Source organism: Oncorhynchus keta, chromosome 8 (assembly GCF_023373465.1).
Source record: "Oncorhynchus keta strain PuntledgeMale-10-30-2019 chromosome 8, Oket_V2, whole genome shotgun sequence".
Classification (NCBI taxonomy): Eukaryota; Metazoa; Chordata; class Actinopteri; order Salmoniformes; family Salmonidae; genus Oncorhynchus; species Oncorhynchus keta.
In genome coordinates this window covers 30,717,454-30,738,439 of record NC_068428.1, presented here as the reverse complement: position 1 = coordinate 30,738,439, position 20,986 = coordinate 30,717,454, and the positions used below count along the sequence as shown (strand labels likewise).

General features: G+C 45.1%; 1 protein-coding gene across 2 annotated transcripts in view; it reads left to right on the top strand.

Moving 5' to 3' along the window:
- Window positions 1–481: 481 nt before the first annotated feature.
- LOC118371785 (MAM domain-containing glycosylphosphatidylinositol anchor protein 2) overlaps window positions 482–20,986 on the top strand; it is a 473,444-nt gene continuing 452,939 nt past the window's right edge. For both annotated transcript variants that reach the window (XR_008141009.1, XM_052523975.1), the window contains exon 1: window positions 482–1,577. Coding sequence is in view for 1 of the 2 variants with exons in the window: in XM_052523975.1 (XP_052379935.1) it covers window positions 1,505–1,577 (73 nt within the window). In the remaining variant the exon portion in view is untranslated. The remainder of the gene's footprint in view (window positions 1,578–20,986) is intronic.

Below are 20,986 nucleotides of genomic sequence, written 5' to 3'. Positions count from 1 at the left end.
CAGGTGTTTTGGGGCAGTGGTCCTCTCCTCCTGCCTCTTTGCATCAGAAAAGTAGGGTGATGTAGCATGAATAGTTCTCGTTTGAGACCCCTGTAAGACCCATGAGAATTCTGTAAGTTACATCAGTAGCCCTTTTGTACTGCTAATCATCTAATGTAGGCTACAATCAAAGCAATAGCTTTCACTATAGAGAAGGGAATAGACATGTTGGAATATGACTGGTCATCTCAATGTTTTTGCTGTTGATTGCAGTGGTCAGTTATCTCTACTGAATCCCAATGAGTCTCTCTCTCTCTCAATTCAAGGGGCTTTATTGGCATGGGAAACATGTGTTAACATTGCAGTCTCTCTCTCTCCTGTCTCTCTCTCTCTCTCTCTCTCTCTCTCTCTCTCTCTCTCTCAGCTGCGCTCACACACACGCATCGCCCGACGCTGCGCGTAGCCTTCCATACAGATGAGGGCTGGAAGTCACGCACTCCTTGACGTAGCGAGAGACTGGTTGCAGTGCCGCTCGTCTCTGTAGCAGCGCAGCACGTATTGCGCAACGTGACTAACACCCAGGTCGCCCCGTAGCCGCCAATCCAGCCGGTAAAACACCGTTATCCTACAAAGTGGGATTGGGAAGTGAGCCGAAGAGAAGCTCTTCATTTTATTCTACACCAGAATCATCACAGGAATCGGGTGCACGCGCCACACTCCCTATACCGGACTCACCCACCTCTGCATCCCCACAGAGATGACTCGCGCACGGTGTCGGAAGTCGTGATGTAGCCGTTAGTGAGCGAGCGCACCAGCTAGCCCCTGAAGCAACATCGCGGTTCAAGAACTCAACGGCTTGTAGCAGCAGGCAACCGTTTTTTCCCCCGAGCATCAAATTGCAATAGAATCTCGCTAGGATGCAAATGGCAGCGCTTTTAACACATGACAGTTCATGTATTCTATCTAAACAAGACATGCCAACCACTGGAACCGCTGAGGAGCCATGTCCCTGGATATCATCTCAACCATTCTGCAGCCAGGAGCATCAGTGTGACCACTCAGTGAGGAGCTACGAGGGTAAGCACCAACGTGACGGACGGGACTGAATAGACATCATTATTGGGTCCCACCTACCTGAAGCAGCCTATTCGATCCACTGTCATCACTGACTGTCTTTGGGCTAGGGCGGTAGTCTTCTGCTCTGCACCGTCTCTCCTCCCTGGCTCTCTGTTTGCTACAGAACCGCCAAGACATCCACTGGCTCAGTATACAAGCAGTACACCACTTTTGCAAATTAATTCGTCAGCACTTGATTTATTGTGACAGTGTACTGAGGTGAAAACGCGCCTTTTAGCTTTTGGCGTTCATAAATTACCGTTGCAACGCATTCACAACATTGGAGGATTGGAGCGGCAGCGGTGTTCTATCTATACACGCGAGTTTCATCGCTTCTCCAACCTCTTTCGTCAACCCGGAAAGGACTTCTTGGCTTTGAGAGCTGGATATGTTGAGATTAACGTAAAGGATGGATCTAATAATATCTGTTTTGGGGATCCTGACGCTGTTACTGGAGGGCATCAGTTGCCAAGGAGTGTACGGTAAGTGTGCCTCTTCCTCCAACAGGTTGCAAGGAACGTGACCTTGTAAGATTTGCGCCCATAATTGCAACTTTAATGGGGGTTGGGCCACAAAAAAATCGGAACTCATGGGTCTGTAGTTCTACAGCCAATTTTCTGCAATTCTACACATTTTGCCATAGCATGGAGACATGATATCGAATGATCAATTAGACCCCGGTTGGTTGTTTGAACATGCTTAATACATGTTTACATAACAATGCTTTTGTTTTGAGCCCCAGACTCAAAAAGTGTGTGTGTGTGTGTGTGGGGGGTTGATAAGCAGGCCTACAAAAGGCAGGGGGTCACGGGGGCTGCATTCTAGCCACCAGTGCATTCAGATAGAAACATAGTGTTGCACAAGGACTTGAAATTAATTTTTTTTAACCAGGCAAGTCAGTTAAGAACAAATTCTTATTTTCAATGACGGCCTTGGAACAGTGGGTTAACTGCCTTGTTCAGGAGCAGAACAACAGATTTTTCCCTTGTCAGCTCAGGGATTTGATCTTGCAACCTTGCAGTTACTATTCCAACACTCTAACCACTAGGCTACCTGCCAAAGGAATGACTTCTAGAAGAGAGAGCCACCAGCTGTCTATCAACCACTGGTTGGTGACCCGCACCAGGTTATTGAACAGCAAATCTATCACAAACTGTCAAATTCCCATAAACTCCGTCACAAATTATTTCTGGTATTCTAATATACTGTAGCTAAAGGATTATCACAGTCGATTGGATTCCTTTGTTGTTGGTGACGATATGATATGTAGATGTTGATGCATCTTGAGGGCTTCTATGTACTGCCAAAATAAAGGAGCCGCCAGAACAGCTTCAAAGCATCTTGGCATAGATTCTACAAGTGTCTGAAACTCTGTTGGCAGGATGCAAACATTCCTCCAAAATAAATAGCCCAAATAATGGGCAACTTGGCCTTTTAATACATGACCCTAAGTATGATGGGATGTTAATTGCTTAATTAACTGAGGAACCACACCTGTGTGGATGCACCTGCTTTGTATCCCTCATTTACTCAAGATTTTCCTTTATTTTGGCAGTTACCTGTATCTTACCCATGTGTATAATGTGTTACGTTTCTAGATTCAGACAATGTCGCCGTCACAATGGATCGCATTGAGCGTCTCTTAACTGTCAATATCACTTTTATGTATATAAATTTGGTATTCACCAACATGAATGCTTTTTAAATAATGTACTGTATAAGCATATCACACACACACACACACACACACACACACACACACACACACACACACACACACACACACACACACACACACACACACACACACACACACACACACACACACACACACACACAGAGGAGTGTTCAACCAGTGGCACTGATGCTGCCTGGGCTGAAAAGACATGTGTGTTGACAGCAGAGGTGCACTCACTGTTCTATGGTAATAATATGAATCATATGAGTGAGTGAAGCCACCTCACCCCCGAGCTGGATACTTGGGGGCAGACACCACTGACCTGCAGCTGTTGCTACCAGTGGCAGTGACCTGAGAGAATATTGTAGACCAGAGTGAAAGCTCTGGTCATACTAGGGGTTCAAGACTGTTTGATGGATATTGGTGGTAAGCAGGCATGCTGTGTACTAGTAGCATTATCCAGATTAGAGGTTCAGTCAGACTGAAAGTGAAAACAGGTCTTAAGAAATGTTTGCAAATGTATTAAAAATAAAAAACAGAAACACCTTATTTACATAAGTATTCACACCCTTTGCTATGAGACTCGAAACTGAGCTCAGGTGCATGCTGTTTCCATTGATCATCCTTGAGATGTTTCACAACTTGATTGGAGTCCACCTGTGGTAAATTCAATAGATTGGACATGATTTGGAAAGGCACACACCTTTCTATATAAAGTCCCACAGTTGACAGAGCATGTCAGAGCAAAAACCAAGCCATGACGTCGAAGGAATTGTCCGTAGAGCTCCAAGACAGAATTGTGTCGAGGCACAGATCTGGGAAAGGGTACCAAAAAATGTGTGCAGCATTGAAGGTCCCCAACATTTCTAAATGGAAGAAGTTTGGAATCACCAAGACTCTTCCTAGAGCTGGCCGGTCGGCCAAACTCGGCAATTGGGGGAGAAGAGCCTTGGTCAGGGAGGTGACCAAGAACCCAATGGTCACTCTGACAGAGCTCCTCTGTGGAGAAGGGAGCATCTTCCAGAAGGACAACCATCTCTGCAGCACTCCACCAATCAGGCCTTTATGGTAGACTGTCTAGATAGAAGCTACTCCTCAGTAAAAGGCACACAATGACATCCTGCTTTGAGTTTGCCAAAAGGCACATAAAGGACTCTCAGACCATAAGAAACAAGATTTTCTGGTCTGATGAAAACAAGATTGAACTCTTTGGACTGAATGCCAAGCGTCACGTCTGGAGGAAACCTGGCACCGTCCCTACGGTGAAGCATGGTGGTGGCAATATCATGCTGTGTGGATGTTTTTCAGCGGCAGGGACTAGGAGACTAGTTAGGATCGAGGGAAAGATGCAAAATACAGAGAGATCATTGATGAAAACCTGCTCAAGAGCACTCAGGACCTCAGACTGGGGCAAAGGTTAACCTTCCAATAGGACAACGACCCTAAGCACACAGCCAAGACAACGCAGGACTGTCTTTGTGACAAGTCTCTGAATGTCCTTCTTGAGTGGCCCAGCCAGAGCCCGGACTTGAACCCAATCGAACATGTCTGGAGAGAGCTGAAAATTGCTGTGCAGTGACGCTCCCCATTCAACCAGACAGAGCTTGAGAGATTGGGAGAAACTCCCGAATTACAGGTGTGCCAAACTTGTAGCGTCATACCCAAGAAGACTCGAGGCTGTAATCGCTGCCAAATGTGCTTCAAAAGGTACTGAGTAAAGGGTCTGAATACTTATTTAAATGTAGTATATACAATTGAAGTTGGAAGTTTACATACACTTAGGTTGGAGTCATTAAAACTCATTTTTCAACCACTTCACAAAATTCTTGTTAACAAACTATAGTTTTGGCAAGTCGGCTAGGTCATCTACTTTGTGCATGACACAAGTAATATTTCCAACAATTGTTTACAGACAGATTATTTCACTTATTATTCACTGTATCACAATACCAGTGGGTCAGAAGTTTACATACATTAAGTTGACTGTGCCTTTAAACAGATTGGAAAATTCCAGAAAATGATGTCATGGTTTTAGAAGCATCTGATAGGCTAATTGACATAATTGGAGTCAATTGGAGGTGTACCTGTGGATGTATTTCAAGGCCTACCTTCAAACTCAGTGCCTCTTTGCTTAACATCATGGGAAAATCAAAAGAAATCAGCCAAGACCTAAAAAAAAAAAAAATTGTAGACCTCTGGTTCATCCTTGGGATAGTCTGGTTCATCCTCTAGTCTGGTTCATCCTTGGGATAATTGTCCAAATGCCTGAAGGCACCACATTCATCTGTACAAACAGTACGCAAGTATAAACACCATGGGACCACGCAGCCGTCATACCACTCAGGAAGGAGACGCGGTCGGTCTCCTAGAGATGAACGTACTTTGGTGCGAAAAGTACAAAGCAATCCCAGAACAACAGCAAAGGACCTTGTGAAGATGCTAGAGGAAACAGGTACCAAAGTATCTATATCAACATAACCTGAAAGGCTGCTCAGAAAGGAAAAAGCCACTGCTCCTAAACCACCATATAAAAGCCAGGCTACGGTTTGCAACTGCACATGGGGAAAAATATCGTACTTTTTGGAGAAATGTCCTCTGGTTTGATGAAACAAAAATAGAACTGTTTGGCCATAAATACCATCGTTTTGTTTGGAGGAAAAAGACATCAGTCAGGAAGTTAAAGCTTGGTTGCAAGTGGATTTTCCAAATGGACAACAACCCCAAGCATACTTCCAAAGTTGTGGCAAAATGGACAACAAAGTCAAGGTATTGGAGTGGCCCTCACAAAGCCCTGACCTCAATCCTATAGAACATTTGTGGGCAGAACTGAAAAAGTGTGTGCAGGCAAGGAAGCCTATAAACCTGACTCAGTTACACCAGTTCTGTCAGGAGGAATGGGCCAAAATACACCCAGCTTATTGTGGGAAGCTTGTGGAAGGGTACCCAAAACGTTTGACACAAGTTAACCAATTTAAAGGCAATGATACCAAAAACGAATTGAGTGTATGTAAACTTCTGACCCACTGGGAATGTGATGAAAAAAAGCTGAAATAAATTATTCTCTCTACTATTATTCTGACATTTCACATTCTTAAAAAAAAGTGGTGATCCTAACTGACCTAAGACATTGCATTTTTACTTGGATTAAATGTCAGGAATTGTGAAGAACTGAGTTTAAATGTAGTTGGCTCAGGTATTTTTTTAAATGTGTAAACATTTCTACAAACCTGTTTTCGCTTTGTCATTATGGGGTATTGTCTGTAGATTGATGAGAAAAAACAAAGCAATTTAATCCCTATTAGAATAAGGCTGTAGAAAAAGTCAAGGGGTCTGAATACTTTCCAAATGCTCTGTATAAATCAAATCAAGTTGTATTTGTCACATGCGCCGAATACTTACAACAATGCAGTTCAAGAAAAAGAGTTAAGAAAATATTTACTAAATATACTAAACTAAAAAAATAAAATCAAGAGTAACAGAAGAAAATTACATACCAATAACGAGGCTATATACAGTGGGGTACCGGTACCGAGTCAATGTGCTGAGATACAGGTTAGTCAAATTAATTTGTTTATGTAGGCTGGGGTAAACTGACTATGTATAGATAATAAACCCCGAATAGCAACATTTTTTGGACCTTCCTCTGACACCCCCTAGTATATAGGTCCTGGATGGCAGGAAGCTTGGCCCTAGTGATGTACTGGGCCATACGCACTACCCTCTGTACCGCGTTACGGTCAGATGACGAGCAGTTGCCTTACCAGGCGGTGATGCAACCGGTCAGGATGTTCTCGATTGTGCAGCTGCAGAACTATTTGAGGATCGGGGGATCCATGCCAACTCTTTTCAGTCTCATGAGTGGGAAAATGTGTTGTCTTTGGTGATGTGGACACCAAGAATCTTGAAACTCTCGACCCGCTCCACTACAGCACTGTTAATGTTAATGGGGGCCTGTTCGGCCCTCCTTTTCCTGTAGTCCACAATCAACTCCTTTGTCTTGCTCACATTGAGGGAGAGGTTGTTGTCCTGGCACCACACTGCCAGGTCTCTGACCTCCTCCCTATAGGCTGTCTCACCGTTGTCGATGATCAGGCCTACCACTTGTGTCGTCAGCAAACTTAATGATGGTGTTGGAGTCGTGCTTGGCCACACAACCATTGGTGAACAGGGATTACAGGAGGGGTCTAAGCATGCACCACTGAGGGGCGTGGCAGATGTGTTGTTGCCTACCCTTACCACCTGGGGATGGCACGTCAGGAAGTCCAGCATCCAGTTGCAGTGGGAGGTGTTAGGTCCCAGGGTCCTAAGCTTAGTGATGAGCTTTGTGGGCAGTATGGTGTTGAACATTGAGCTGTAGTCAATGAACATCATTCTCACAAAGGTGTTCCTATTGTCCAGGTGGGAAAGGGCAGTGTGGAGTGCGATTGAGATTGAGTCATCTGTGAATCTATTTGGGCGGTATGTGAATTGGAGTGGGTCTAGGGTTTACAGCATGATGATGTTGATGTGAGCCATGACCATCCTTTCAACGCACTTCATGGCTACCGACACAAATGGTAATCATTTAGGCAGGTTACCTTCACTTTCTTGGTCACAGGGACTATGGTGGCCTGTTTGAAACATGTAGGTATTACAGACTCGGTCAGGGAGAGGTTGAAAATGTCAGTGAAAACATATGCCTGTTGGTCCATGCATGCGTTGAGTACACATCCTGGTTATCCGTCTGGCCCCGCAGCTTTGTGATTGTTGACCCGTTTAAAGGTCTTGCTCACATCAGCTAAGGAGAGCGTGATCACATAGTCGTCCAGAACAGCTGGTGCTCTCATGCATGATTCAGTGTTGCTTGCCTCAAAGTGAGCATTAATGGCATTTACCTTGTCTGGTAGGCTCGCATCACTGGGCAGCTCTTGGCTGTGTTTCCCTTTATAGTCCGTAATAGTTTGCAAGCCCTGCCACGTCCGACGAGCGTCAGAGCCGGTGTAGTAGGATTCAATCTTAGTCCTGGATTGAAGCTTTGCCTGTTTGATGGTTCGTCTGAGGGCAGAGTGGAATTTGTTATTAGCATCCAGATTAGTGTCCTACTTCTTGAAAGCGGCAGCACTAGCCTTTAGCTCGGTGCGGATGTTGTCTGTAATCCATGGCAACTGGTTGGGATATGTACGTACAGTCACTGTGGGGACAACGTCGCCGATGCACTTATTGACAAAGCCACTGACTGAGGTGATATACTCCTCAATGCCAATGGAGGAATCCCGTAACATATTCCATTCTGTGCTAGTAAAACAGTCCTGTAGCGTAGCATCTGCGTCATCTGACCACTTCCTTATTGAGCTCGTCACTGGTACTTCCTGCTTTAATTTCTGCTTGTAAGAAAGGAATCTGGCAAATAGAATTATGTTCAGATTAGCCAAATAGAGGGCGAGGGAGATCTTTGTATGCGTCTCTGTGTGTGGAGTAAAGGTAATGTAGAGGTGTTTTTCCTCTGGTTTCACATGTGACATGCTGATAAAAATGAGGTAAAAAGGATTTAAATTTGCCTGCATTAATGTTCCCGGCCACTTGGAGCACCGCTTTTTGTTTGCTTATGGCCTTATACAGCTTGTTGACTCCGGTTTTAGTGCCAGCATCGGTTTAGGGTGGTAAATAGACGGCTACGAATATTATAGATAAGAGCTCTCTTTGTAGATAGTTTGATCTGCAGCTTATCATGAGGTATTCTACCTCAGGCAGGCAATACTTCAAGACTTCTTTAATATTAGACATCACGCACCAACAGTTATTGACAAATAGACACACACCCGCCCCTTGTCTTACCAGAGGTACAGTAGCTGCTCTGTCTTGCCGATGCATGGAAAACCCAGCCAGCTCTATATTATCCGTGTCGTCATTTAGCCACGACTCTGTGAAACCTAAGATATTACTGACCCGTTGGTCAGATAGGTTTAATCGTAAATTGTCCAGTTTATTTTCCAATAATTGCACTTTGGCCTATTATACGGAGGGTAGTGTTGGCTTGCCTACTTACTGGCAAATTCTCACAAGACACCCTGCCCTCCTCCCCCTTTTTCCTGTCTTTTCTTCACGCGGATGACGGGATTTGGGCCTGGTCTCGAGAGTGCAGTATATCCATCCTGTTGTACTCATTCATCAAGTTCGAGGTGAGTACTCGCTGTTCTGATGTCCAGAAGCTATTTTCAGTCATAAGAGATGGTAGCAGTAACATTATGTACAAAATGAGTTACAAACAATGAGAAATACAAACAAAATAGCACAGTTGCTTGAGAAGCCCTTATAACAGGAGCCATCCCCTCCGGCGCCATTATGTTATATACCTTATCACTGTGTATCATACACTCAATGTGACTGGTGCTGTATGATACTATTTTACGTTGCTACTGCCGTTGACCAATGAGGAAGCTCCTGTCAGACTATAGGGGGTCAAGTAGAGACCACCCTCATCGGGAGGTAGAAACCGGATGCATCCCGTTTTCAAGGGAAATAGACAGAGAGCCGTTAACGTTAACAAGACAAAACTCCATCTTGACTCCTCCTCCACATTTACTGGATTGGTTGAACAGTGCAGGACCAGAAAGAAAGAAACGCCAGTTAGTAGTTCATTTAATCTGATTGTCTGAAGGTTCCATGATTTTCTCCACACAGGGCATCTGAACACACAAAATACATTTTGATCATTTACATAAACATGTGAGTGTTTTATTTAACTGTTGTACACCTGTAGTGTTCCCGGTCATGACCAGTCATAAGAAATTAGTAGGTGAGTCTACAATAAGTGTATAAAATTGAGTTCAGGCACATGGCCATTCATCAGATGGACACACTTCTTCTCCCAGACCCCCACATGCATGAACACACACACACACACACACACACACACACACACACACACACACACACACACACACACACACACACACACACACACACACACACACACACACACACACACACACACACACACACACACACACACACACACACACACACACACACACACACACACACACACACACCTCCCCGCGGGAACCTTTCCCCAATAAAATCTTTCCCTCATGGGAACTCACAAACAATCACAACATTGTTTCAATAATATATAGAACATTTCTCGCAGCTCTGGTATTTAAAGCTTTTTTGAGGCCTGCTCACAATCCATTCTGTGGCAGCGCAATGACCAAACGATATAGTGTATGTGAGGCTCTTGATCACTTCTTTGATCATGACACTGGTGAAGAGGAGAGAGTCCTTGTTAAACTTTGACACAAAGTAGTCTGATAAATAGTACAATATGTTTCATCTGAGTATTTGTTATAATCAAAATAATCCATACATTGTGTTTTTTGTAGTTGTCAAAAACGAGTTGTATGAGCTCAGGTCAATGAGGCCTACAGGCCATAAATAGCCAATAGCAGTTCACAACTTGTAATGTTCACAAGACCTTAAGTTGATAAAAAGATCTTAACACAACGTTAGGTGATAATATATGTATTATTGTGGATTTACAATCCGCTATAATGGGGCAGTCATTTTGGACCGGGAACACAGAATTCATTAACATGAAACAAACACAACGGGAGGGTTAAATTGGGCTATGACATGGTATGGTGTGAAAGAATCCCACACACTGACACAAGAGATTGGCCTCTTTTGTTGTCACATTTGCACATGTTTTTATCATATATTAAAGTATAAAAGCCTATTCAAGACCTATTCACTATTCAATACCTTTATAACACTGTCAATTTACCATCAGGATATTCTAAAGCCAATTACCTAATCCAAGATATACACAAGCTCTCTCTCTCTCTTACCATCAGAATTAATCAAACGCATGCCATAGCAAAGCTATTAACTCATAGGCCTTATAGCATTCTGCCATGATGTGAGCATGCTCTCCATACCCATGTAAATCAACAGGCAGATCCTCACTCATTAAATAAATAATGTCCCATAATGCTTGTTATGGAGCACAGGGAGACTTCCTCCACGAGACTGCAAGCCTGCCAATTGACATCAACACTGAACAGTAGCCCTCGGTTGAAGAGAGAGAGAGAGAGAGAGAGAGAGAGAGAGAGAAGCCTTGATGAAATTGTTTGTGCTCTTGTCTCTTTCGGTAAAGACAGAACAGAGGGAATGAAAAGGGGTGATGACCAACCCGATTCCCCAGGGCAGAGCAGATGGGCTCATATATAGTATCACCCATTGGGTAATGAGCTATCACATGCCAACAATAGAGAGAGAGAAACAAACAGTTGAAGTCAAAAGTTTACATACACTTAGGTTGGAGTCATTAAAACTTGTTTTTCAACCACTCCTCACAATTCTTGTAAACAAACTATAGTTTTGGCAAGTCGGTTAGGATATATACTTTGTGTATGACACAAGTCATTTTTCCAAAGAGTGTTTGCAGACAGATTATTTCACTTATAATTCACTGTATCACAATTCCAGTGGGTCAGAAGTGTACATACACTAAGTTGACTGTACCTTTAAACAGCTTGGAAAATTCCTGAAAACGATGTCATGGTTTTAGAAGCATCTGATAGGCTAATTGACATCATTTGAGTCAATTGGAGGTGAACCTGTGGATGTATTTCAAGGCCTACCTTCAAACTCAGTGCCTCTTTGATTGACATCATGGGAAAATCTAAAGAAATCAACCAAGACCTCAGACATTTTTTTTAGACCTCCACAAGTTAGGTTCATCCATGGGAGCAATTTTCAAACACCTGAAGGTACCACATCTGTACAAACAATAGTGCACATGTATAAACACCATGGGACCACACAGCCTTCATACCGCTCAGGAAGGAGAAAAGTTCTGTCTCCTAGAGATGAACGTACTTTGGTGCAAAAAGTGCAAATCAATCCCAGAACAACAGCAAAGGACCGTGTGAAGATACTGGAGGAAACAGGTGCAAAAGTATCAGTATCCACAGTAAAACGAGTCCTATATTGACATAACCTGAAAATATCTTACTTTTTGGAGAAATGTCCTCTGATCTGATGAAAAATTCACCCAATTTATTGCGGGAAGCTTGTGTAAGGCTACCCAAAATGTTTGACTCAAGTTAAACAATTTAAAGACAAATACTAATTGAGTGTAGAGGTCGACCGATTATGATTTTCCAACGCTGATACCGATACCGATTATCGGAGGACCAAAAAAAAAGCTGATACCGATTAATCGGCCAATTTCTTTATTTGTAATAATGACAATTACAACAATACTGAATGAACACTTATTTTAACTTAATATAATACATCAATAAAATCAATTTAGCCTCAAGTAAATATTGAAACATGTTCAATAATGCAAAAACAAAGTGTTGGAGAAGAAAGTAAAAGTGCAATATGTGCTATGTAAGAAAGCTTACGTTTCAGTTCCTTGCTCAGAACATGAGAACATATGAAAGCTGATGGTTCCTTTTAACATGAGTCTTCAATATTCCCAGGTAAGAAGTTTTAGGTTGTAGTTATTATAGGAATTGTAGGACTATTTCCCTCTATCCCATTTGTATTTCATTAACCTTTGACTATTGGATGTTCGTATAGGCTCTTTAGTATTGCCAGTGTAACATTATAGCTTCCGTCCCTCTCCTCGCTCCTCCCTGGGCTCGAACCAGCAACATATCGACAACAGCCACCATCAAACCAGCGTTACCCATGCAGAGCAAGGGGAACAACTACTAGAAGGCTCAGAGTGACTGACGTTTGAAACGCTATTAGCGCGCACTAACTAGCCAGCCATTTCACTTCGGTTACACCAGCCTCATCTCGGGAGTTGATAGGCTTGAAGTCATAAACAGCGCAATGCTTGACACACAACGAAGAGCTGCTGGCCAAACGCAAAGAAAGTGCTGTTTGAATGAATGTTTACCGGCCTGCTTCTGCCTACCACCGCTCAGTCAGATACTTAGATACTTGTATGCTTGTATGCTCAGTCAGATTATATGCAACGCAGGACACGCTAGATAATATCTAGTAATATCATCAACCATGTGTAGTTAACTAGTGATTATGATTGATTGTTTTTTCTAAGATAAGTTTAATGCTAGCTAGCAACTTACCTTGGCTTACTGCATTCGCGTAACAGGCAGTCTCCTTGTGGAGTGCAACGAGAGAGAGGCAGGTCGTTATTGCGTTGGACTAGTTAACTGTAATGTTGCAAGATTGGATCCCCCGAGCTGACAAGGTGAAAATCTGTCGTTCTGCCCCTGTACGAGGTAGTTAACCCATCGTTCCTAGGCCATCATTGAAAGTAAGAATGTGTTCTTAACTGACTTGCCTAGTTAAATAAAGGTATAAAAATAATATATATATATTTTTTAATTGTCAAATTGGCGCCCAAAAATACCGATTTCCGATTGTGATGTTATTGAAATCTGCCCTAATTAATCGGCCATTCCGATTAATCGAGCGACCTGTAATTGAGTGTATGTAAACTCTCTATCGTTCTGACATTTCACATTCTTAAAATAGAGTGAGTGAGTGAGAGAGAGAGAGAGAGAGAGAGAGAGAGAGAGAGAGAGAGAGAGAGAGAGAGAGAGAGAGAGAGAGAGAGAGAGAGAGAGAGAGAGAGAGAGAGAGAGAGAGAGAGAGAGAGAAATCCCTGGTGGCTTTTTAGAAACATTCACAAGGACTTAAGACTAATGTCCCACAGATCCATATGCGTTTTGTTTTGCTGGATTTCTTGCTGACATTTTCCGTACTTGACGCACATGTGCTTTTCAACTCTCTAAAAGCTAGCTAGTAGGAGTCTGTGTGTGTGTGTACTTCCGTTTGTACCACTGCACGGTAAAGCAACACACAAGTTTAAAATAATGCGTGTGCTACACAGAACGCACCGCAGCCTACTGCATCACACCAAACGTAGCTCTGCTGACTGTTCCACTGACAATGAATGACTTCAGACCGGAACGCAAAGAGTTTGATGCATCTTGTGGACATGAGGCGTAAGACAACTAAAGGCTCATAACCCCCTATCCTCACTCCCCCCCAGCTTATAATATGTGCATGCCAATGAGTGACCGCGTCAGGGCTATATGCTAAAACAGGACAGTAGCTTGTAAACAAATACTTTCATGTGATATGAATGTATGCGTTCATACACTGTAGATCATGCTCCATTATGTCGGGAAGAGCTTCTGGGGAAGGATGCAGCCCTTCAAAGCAGTATAAAATACACTTACAGTATGGGGATGTGTCCAGAGAAATGGGTTTGAATGGAAAGTTCAAAGTCAACATTCAGAATTGAAGGTTGCCAAATGTCCATACTCAGTATTCTATTAATATGGACAATGGGAAGCATTTGTGAAGAATGACATGCCATGGGAAAAAAACAGACAAGAATTGCACAGTCAGGTATGCCACAATGAGTGTGATGATTCTCTACCACTGTCAGGACCCGGTTACGAACCCGGGTCTCCGGAGTGAGAAACAGTCACTTAACCAACTGAGCCACGAATAGTCGACAGAACCCAGAAGATGAGGCAGACACAGCAGTACTTGAGACGGTGTATTTAATGAAGTAAAAAGTGAAGTCCTTCAGGAAAACATGAAACTCCACAACCTCAAAAGGAATTCCACAAGAACAAAGGTAATCCTCCAAGACAAAAAGGTAAATCCACAAGGTGGTAGGTATAGCATAAAAAGCCTCAAAAGATACTCAAAAATAAATAAACAAGAACAAAAAAAGAATTCCACTAGAGAGTCTACCGGGATCAACAAGAGTTCACAGAATACTAGGGCTGGGTGCTAACATACAAACACAGAGCAAAGAACTGAGGAAAACTAAGGGTTTAAATACAATCAGGGGAAACGAGGCACAGGTGCAAATAATAATGGGGATCAAGGGAAAACAAAAGGTCAAAAATCACAATGGGGGCATCTAGTGACCAAAAACCGGAACAACCCTGGCCAAATCCTGACAGAATCCCCCCCCTAGGAACGGCTCCTGACGTTCCTACCAGCTCTCTCGGGGTGGAGGGCCCTGAACTGACGAATGAGGTCAGGGTCCAATATGTCTTTGGCAGGAACCCAGGAGCGCTCCTTGGGACCGTAGCCTTCCCAGTCCACCAGATACTGCCAGGACCGCTGCACCCGGCGGGAATCCAGTATCCGATGGACGGTATAAGCCAGCTGGCCTCCAATGACACGAGGCGGAGGGGGAGGTCTGTCTGCCGGGACAAGGGGAGAAAAACAACAGGTTTTAATAAGGAAATGTGAAACGTGGGATTAATCTTAAGGGATCTGGGTAAGTGTAGGCGATAAGAAACTGGGTTAACTCTCCTGGCAACCTTAAAGGGACCGATGTATTTTGGGACAGCTTGCGAGACTCCACCCGTAGTGGTAAGTCTCTTGTGGAAAGCCAGACTCTCTGGCCGGGGCGCAGGGTAGGCCCGGGACGGCGACGTCTGTTGGCTTGTTGTTGGTACCTCTGTGAGGATCGCATAAGATTAACACGGGTCTTCCTCCACATAAGCCGACAGCGTCTGACGAACTTCAAGGCTGAAGGCACTCTGACTTCTGCCTCCTGGTCCGGGAACAATGGAGGGGCATAGCCAAACTGACACTCGTGCGGGGACATACCAGTGGAGGAGGAGCGCAAGGTGTTGTGCGCGTATTCGGCCCAAACAATGAAGGACGACTATGTGGACGGGTTGTTACGAGTCATACATCGGAGGGTGGTTTCCAGCTCTTGATTCATCCTCTCTGTTTGGCCGTTGGACTCCGGATGGTACCCTGAAGATAGACTGGCAGAAGCCCCCATGAGTTGGCAGAAGGCCTTCCAAAACCTCGAGGCGAACTGGGGACCTCTGTCAGAAACCATATCTTGAGGAATGCCGAAGACTCGGAACACATGATTAATTACCAACTCAGCCGTTTCCTTGGCAGAAGGTAACTTAGTCAGAGGGACGAACCTGGCCGCCTTAGAAAACCTGTCGATTATGACTAGGATAGTAGTATTGCCATGGGATGGAGGAAGGCCAGTAATAAAGTCCAACGAGATATGGGACCAGGGTCTGTGGGGAACAGGTAAAGGGTGAAGGAGTCCTTGAGGGCAGAGGTGAGAAGATTTGCCCTGGCAGCACACGGGGCAGGCATTGACGAAAGTGGCAACGTCTTCTCTTATGGTAGGCCACCAGAACTTACGCTGGATGAACTCCAAGGTGCGACCTACGCCCGGGTGACAGGTGAGGCGAGAGGAGTGCCCCCACAGAAGGACCTGAGTCCTCACTGCCTTGGGGACAAACAACCGATTGGCAGGACCTCCTTTCGGGTCCGGTTCGATAGCTTGAGCTTGTCTCACGGTATCCTCAACTTGCCACGAGATCAGAGCCACGATCTTAGCAGCAGGAAGGACAGGCATGTCCGTGTCATCTCGAATGGCAGGAACGTAGACTCGGGACAGGGCATCCGGTTTGAGATTCTTCGACCCGGGCCGATAGGTGAGGATAAACTGGAATCGATTGAAGAAAAGAGACCATCTAGCTTGTCTAGAGTTCAACCGCTTCGCCTGCTGGATATACTCCAGATTTTTGTGGTCCGTAAGCACTTGAAACGGGTGAGAAGCCCCCTCGAGCCAGTGTCTCCATTCCTTCAATGCCATCTTAACCGCTAGAAGTTTACGATCCCCCACATCATAGTTCCTCTAAGCCGGGGTAAGCCGGTGTGAGAAGAAAGCGCACGGATGAAGCTTCTTGTCTTCACCCCTCTGAGACAGGACAGCTCCAACACCAACCTCTGAGGCGTCTACCTCCACCACAAACGGTTCATCCGTAGTCGGTAGTATCAGGATGGGAGCAGAGAGGACGCGCTGCTTGAGTCCTTGGAAGGCCGTCTCAGCTTCTCTTCCCCACAAAAACCTTGCATTGCCACCCTTGGTTAAAGCTGAGAGAGGGGCTGCCACCAAGCTGAAGTTCTTGATGAACTTGCGGTAAACGTTTGTGAAGCCCAGGAAACGCTGAACTTCCTTAACGGATTTGGGGGTGGGCCAATCCGCTACCGCCCCTACCTTCCTGGGGTCCATTTGGACTCGACCGGGTTCCACTACAAATCCCAGGAATTGTACTCGGAATGAATGGAATTCACATTTTTCCGGCTTAACGTACAGATGGCTGTCTAGGAGGCGTTTGAGTACTTGTCTGACATGCTTTGTGTGTTCTTGAAGAGAGCTCGAAAAGATGAGGATGTCATCCAAGTAAACAAACACAAATATGTTAAGCATATCCCTAAGCACGTCGTTTATGAGCGCTTGGAACACCGCTGGGGCGTTGGTCAGGCCGAAGGGCATCACCAAGTATTCATAGTGACCAGTAGGCGTGTTGAAAGCGGTCTTCCACTCGTCACCAGGTCTGATCCGCACAAGATGGTATGCGTTCCGCAGGTCAAGCTTAGTGAAAACAACTGCTTCCTGGAGCAGCTCGAAGGCTGTGGCCATAAGGGGTAGCAGGGTAACGGTTACGGACGGTTATGGCATTGAGTCCCCGGTAGTCGATGCAAGGACGTAATCCACCGTCTTTCTTGGCCACAAAGAAAAACCCAGCTCCCGCCGGGGAGGTGGATGCACGCATGAGGCCTGCTTCCAGAGCGTCCTTGATGTAGGTATCCATAGCAGCTCGTTCGGGTGGAGATAGGGAAAAGATCCGACCCCTGGGGGGGCAAGTGCACGGAAACAGTTCGATGGGGCAATCATAAGGTCTATGGGGTGGTAGCATGGTGGCCCTCTGTTTGCTAAATACCAGTTTGAGGTCATGGTAACACTCGGGAACTCAGGTCAGGTCGATGGATTCTAAAGACTCGGGAGTAGAACTCGGGGAATTCGGGAAAATACAAGTAGCTTGGCACGTAGGACCCCACTGCTTGATAGTGCCCACAGACCAGTCGATGTGAGGGTTATGGCTGTGAAGCCAGGGGTATCCAAGGACGAGAGGGAACTCGGAACAGGAGATCAAATGAAAGTTCATCAATTCCTGGTGTTGTGAAACTGAAAGTCGCAAGGAGGTAGTGACATGAGTGACAAGTCCAGATCCCAAAGGGCTTCCATCCAATGTAGTAACCCTCATGGGGTCACTTAGAGGTTCAGAGGGAACGCCATTCTCCTTCTCCCAGACACCATCCATGAAGTTACCTGCGGCTCCAGAGTCTACCAAGGCTTGAAGGTGAAGCTTGTGGTTGTCCCAGGAAAGGGTGACTGGAATGAGCAGACGGGAGTTGGACGGATGCGAGGAGGTTATGTTTCCCGTTACAGTTCCCCCAGGTCTGTACGGGACAGAGCGTTTCCCTGGAGCCCGGGACAAGGGGAACGGAAATGGCCCGGTTTGCTGCTAAATAGACAGCGTCGCTCCCTCATCCGGCGGTCTCTCTCAGCCTGGGAGATGCGTTCCAATCTGCATGGGTTCCGGTGGAGCCAGCGAGGATAAAGGTGGGGACTCGGAGATGGGACTGATAGGGCTAGAGGTCTACGGTTGAGTTCTCTCTCTCTCAGCTGGTCAATGCGTGAGGCCAACTTGATCAGGGACTCGAGATTGTCCGGTGGTTCCCGAGTGGCCAGTTCATCTTGGATAGTGTCGGAAAGGCCTTTCAGAAAGCACACCGTGAGCGCCTCGTTGTTCCAGCCACTCGCTGCTGCCACCGTGCGGAACTGGATGGCATAGTCCGTCACGCTGCGCCAACCTTTGTGGAGAGTCAGGAGCTGTTTGGCTGAGTCAGGACCAATGCTTGGGCCTTGAAACACTTGTTTGAATTCCTCAGCAAAGGCAGAGTAGCTGGCACAGCAGGAACTATGGGCATCCCACACAGCAGTAGCCCAGGCCAGGGCTTTTTCCGACAGCAGGGTGATGATATATGCGATCTTAGACCGGTCGGTGGGGAACAACGAGGGTTGCAGCTCGAAGGAGAGGGAACATTGGGTGAGAAACCCTTTACAAGCACTTGGATCACCTGAGAACCGTTGGGGAGGTGGAAGAGGGGGTTAACTGCCATGGGTACGTGAATCTGAGGTACTGGGACGGGAACTGTTGCCGGGGTAAGTCGATCAGATATCTGCTTTATGGAAGTCAGCATCTCCGACAGAAGATGAGAATGTCTAGCCATTAAGGCCTCTTGCTGAACCAGGGCGGCTTCATGGCGTTGGACAGTCTCCTGGTGGTGGGACAGCATGGCAACAAGGTCCTGGGAACTGGCTGCCTCTGGGTTCATTTTTGGCTCTGTGTTTCTGTCAGGACCCGGTTACGAACCCGGGTCTCTGGAGTGAGAAACAGTCACTTAACCAACTGAGCCACGAATAGTCGACAGAACCCAGAAGATGAGGCAGACACAGCAGTACTTGAGACGGTGTATTTAATGAAGTAAAAAGTGAAGTCCTTCAGGAAAACATGAAACTCCACAACCTCGAAAGGAATTCCACAAGAACAAAGGTAATCCTCCAAGACAAAAAGGTAAATCCACAAGGTGGTAGGTATAGCATAAAAAGCCTCAAAAGATAAACAAGATAAACAAGAACAAAAAAAGAATTACACAAGAGAGTCCACCGGGATCAACAAGAGTTCACAGAATACTAGGGCTGGGTGCTAACATACAAACACAGAGCAAAGAACTGAGGAAAACTAAGGGTTTAAATACAATCAGGGGAAACGAGGCACAGGTGCAAATAATAATGGGGATCAAGGGAAAACAAAAGGTCAAAAAGCACAATGGGGGCATCTAGTGACCAAAAACCGGAACAACCCTGGCCAAATCCTGACAACCACGATACAAGATATCTTTCAAATCATGTATAATTTGTTATGACGATACTGTACATCATTCTATGAACTGAAGTATTCTGTTGGCTTCTTAGATGTCAGTCTGACTCTGTTTCAGTGTCAATATGATCTTGTAGCAGTCTGAGATGATTAAATGGTTCAGCCAGAATCATTATTGAGGGCTCACGATGGCCAGTAGAACTGCTGGGCTGCAGTACACTATAGTCTCTCGCAATCTCTTTCTGTGTCTCTGTTGCGCTCTCATTCTTCTCAACCTCTGTTAAAGGTCCCCAAAGTACACACATCCCTGGGAAGTCCTTTTCAGTTCGCTGCAGCTTGCGACTGGAACGAGCTGCAACAAACACTCAAACTGAGTCTTCATTAAAAGACTCAATCATGGACACGCTTACTGACATTTGTGGCTGCTTTGCGTGATGTATTGTTGTCTCTACCTTCTTGCCCTTTGTGCTGTAGTCTGTGCCCAATAATGTTTGGAACCTGTGCTGCTGCCATGTTGTGTTGCTACCATGTTGTTGTCATGTTGTGTTGCGACCATGCTGTGTTGTCATGTGTTGCTGCCTTGCTATGTTGTTGTCTTGGGTCTCTCTTTATGTAGTGTTGTCTCTTTTGCCATGATGTGTGTTTTGTCCTATATTTTTATTTTATTTATTTTTATTTTGAATCCAAGCCCCCATCCCTGCAGGAGGCCTTTTGCCTTTTGTCAGGACGTCATTGTAAATAAGAATTTGCTCTTTATTAACTGACTTGCCTAGTTAAATAAAGGTTAAATAAAAAATACATTGAAAAAAAATGTTTCACTAGTCTTCTTTTGGTCTTGAGAGGTACAATAAGTTTCCTGTACCTCTGTTGGGACTGTCATCTTCCATTTCAAGTCACAAACTACAAACTCCCCAAAACTCTCAAGTAGCAATTACTTAATGTGTGGTACATCTAAAGGATAACAAGAAATATGTCCTTTTCTTGTTTAAAGGAACATGACTCTGTATGACATGATGATAGGATAATGTAGCTGTGCATTAAAGTGAAAGTAGCATCTTCATCTGGAGATCAGTTTGTTCACTTTGCATCACAGTCTCTGAGCTTTGAGATGCTCCCTCCTGATCTTGTCTCTCCATTGCTCCACAGAAGCAATTGAAATCCCCACCACCTCTTTCCCTATCTTGCGTTGCTATTGAAGTCCCTGCAATTCCTGGGGTTTCTTTTCATGAGGCTTGGACTTCTAAGCTATGCAAATGCCTCCGCCAGTGAAACTAAAGCCGTCTTTGTTGGTTGTCAAAAGCCTCCTCCACAGAGTCCTTTATCAATTCTCTTGGATCTGGACCTTCACATTTCCCACCCTAATGAGATAACATTACTCGCTTTCTCTCTCGGACGTTATCTCTCTCTTTGTCGTTATCCTTCTCTCTCTTTCTCTCTGTCCCTGTCAAAT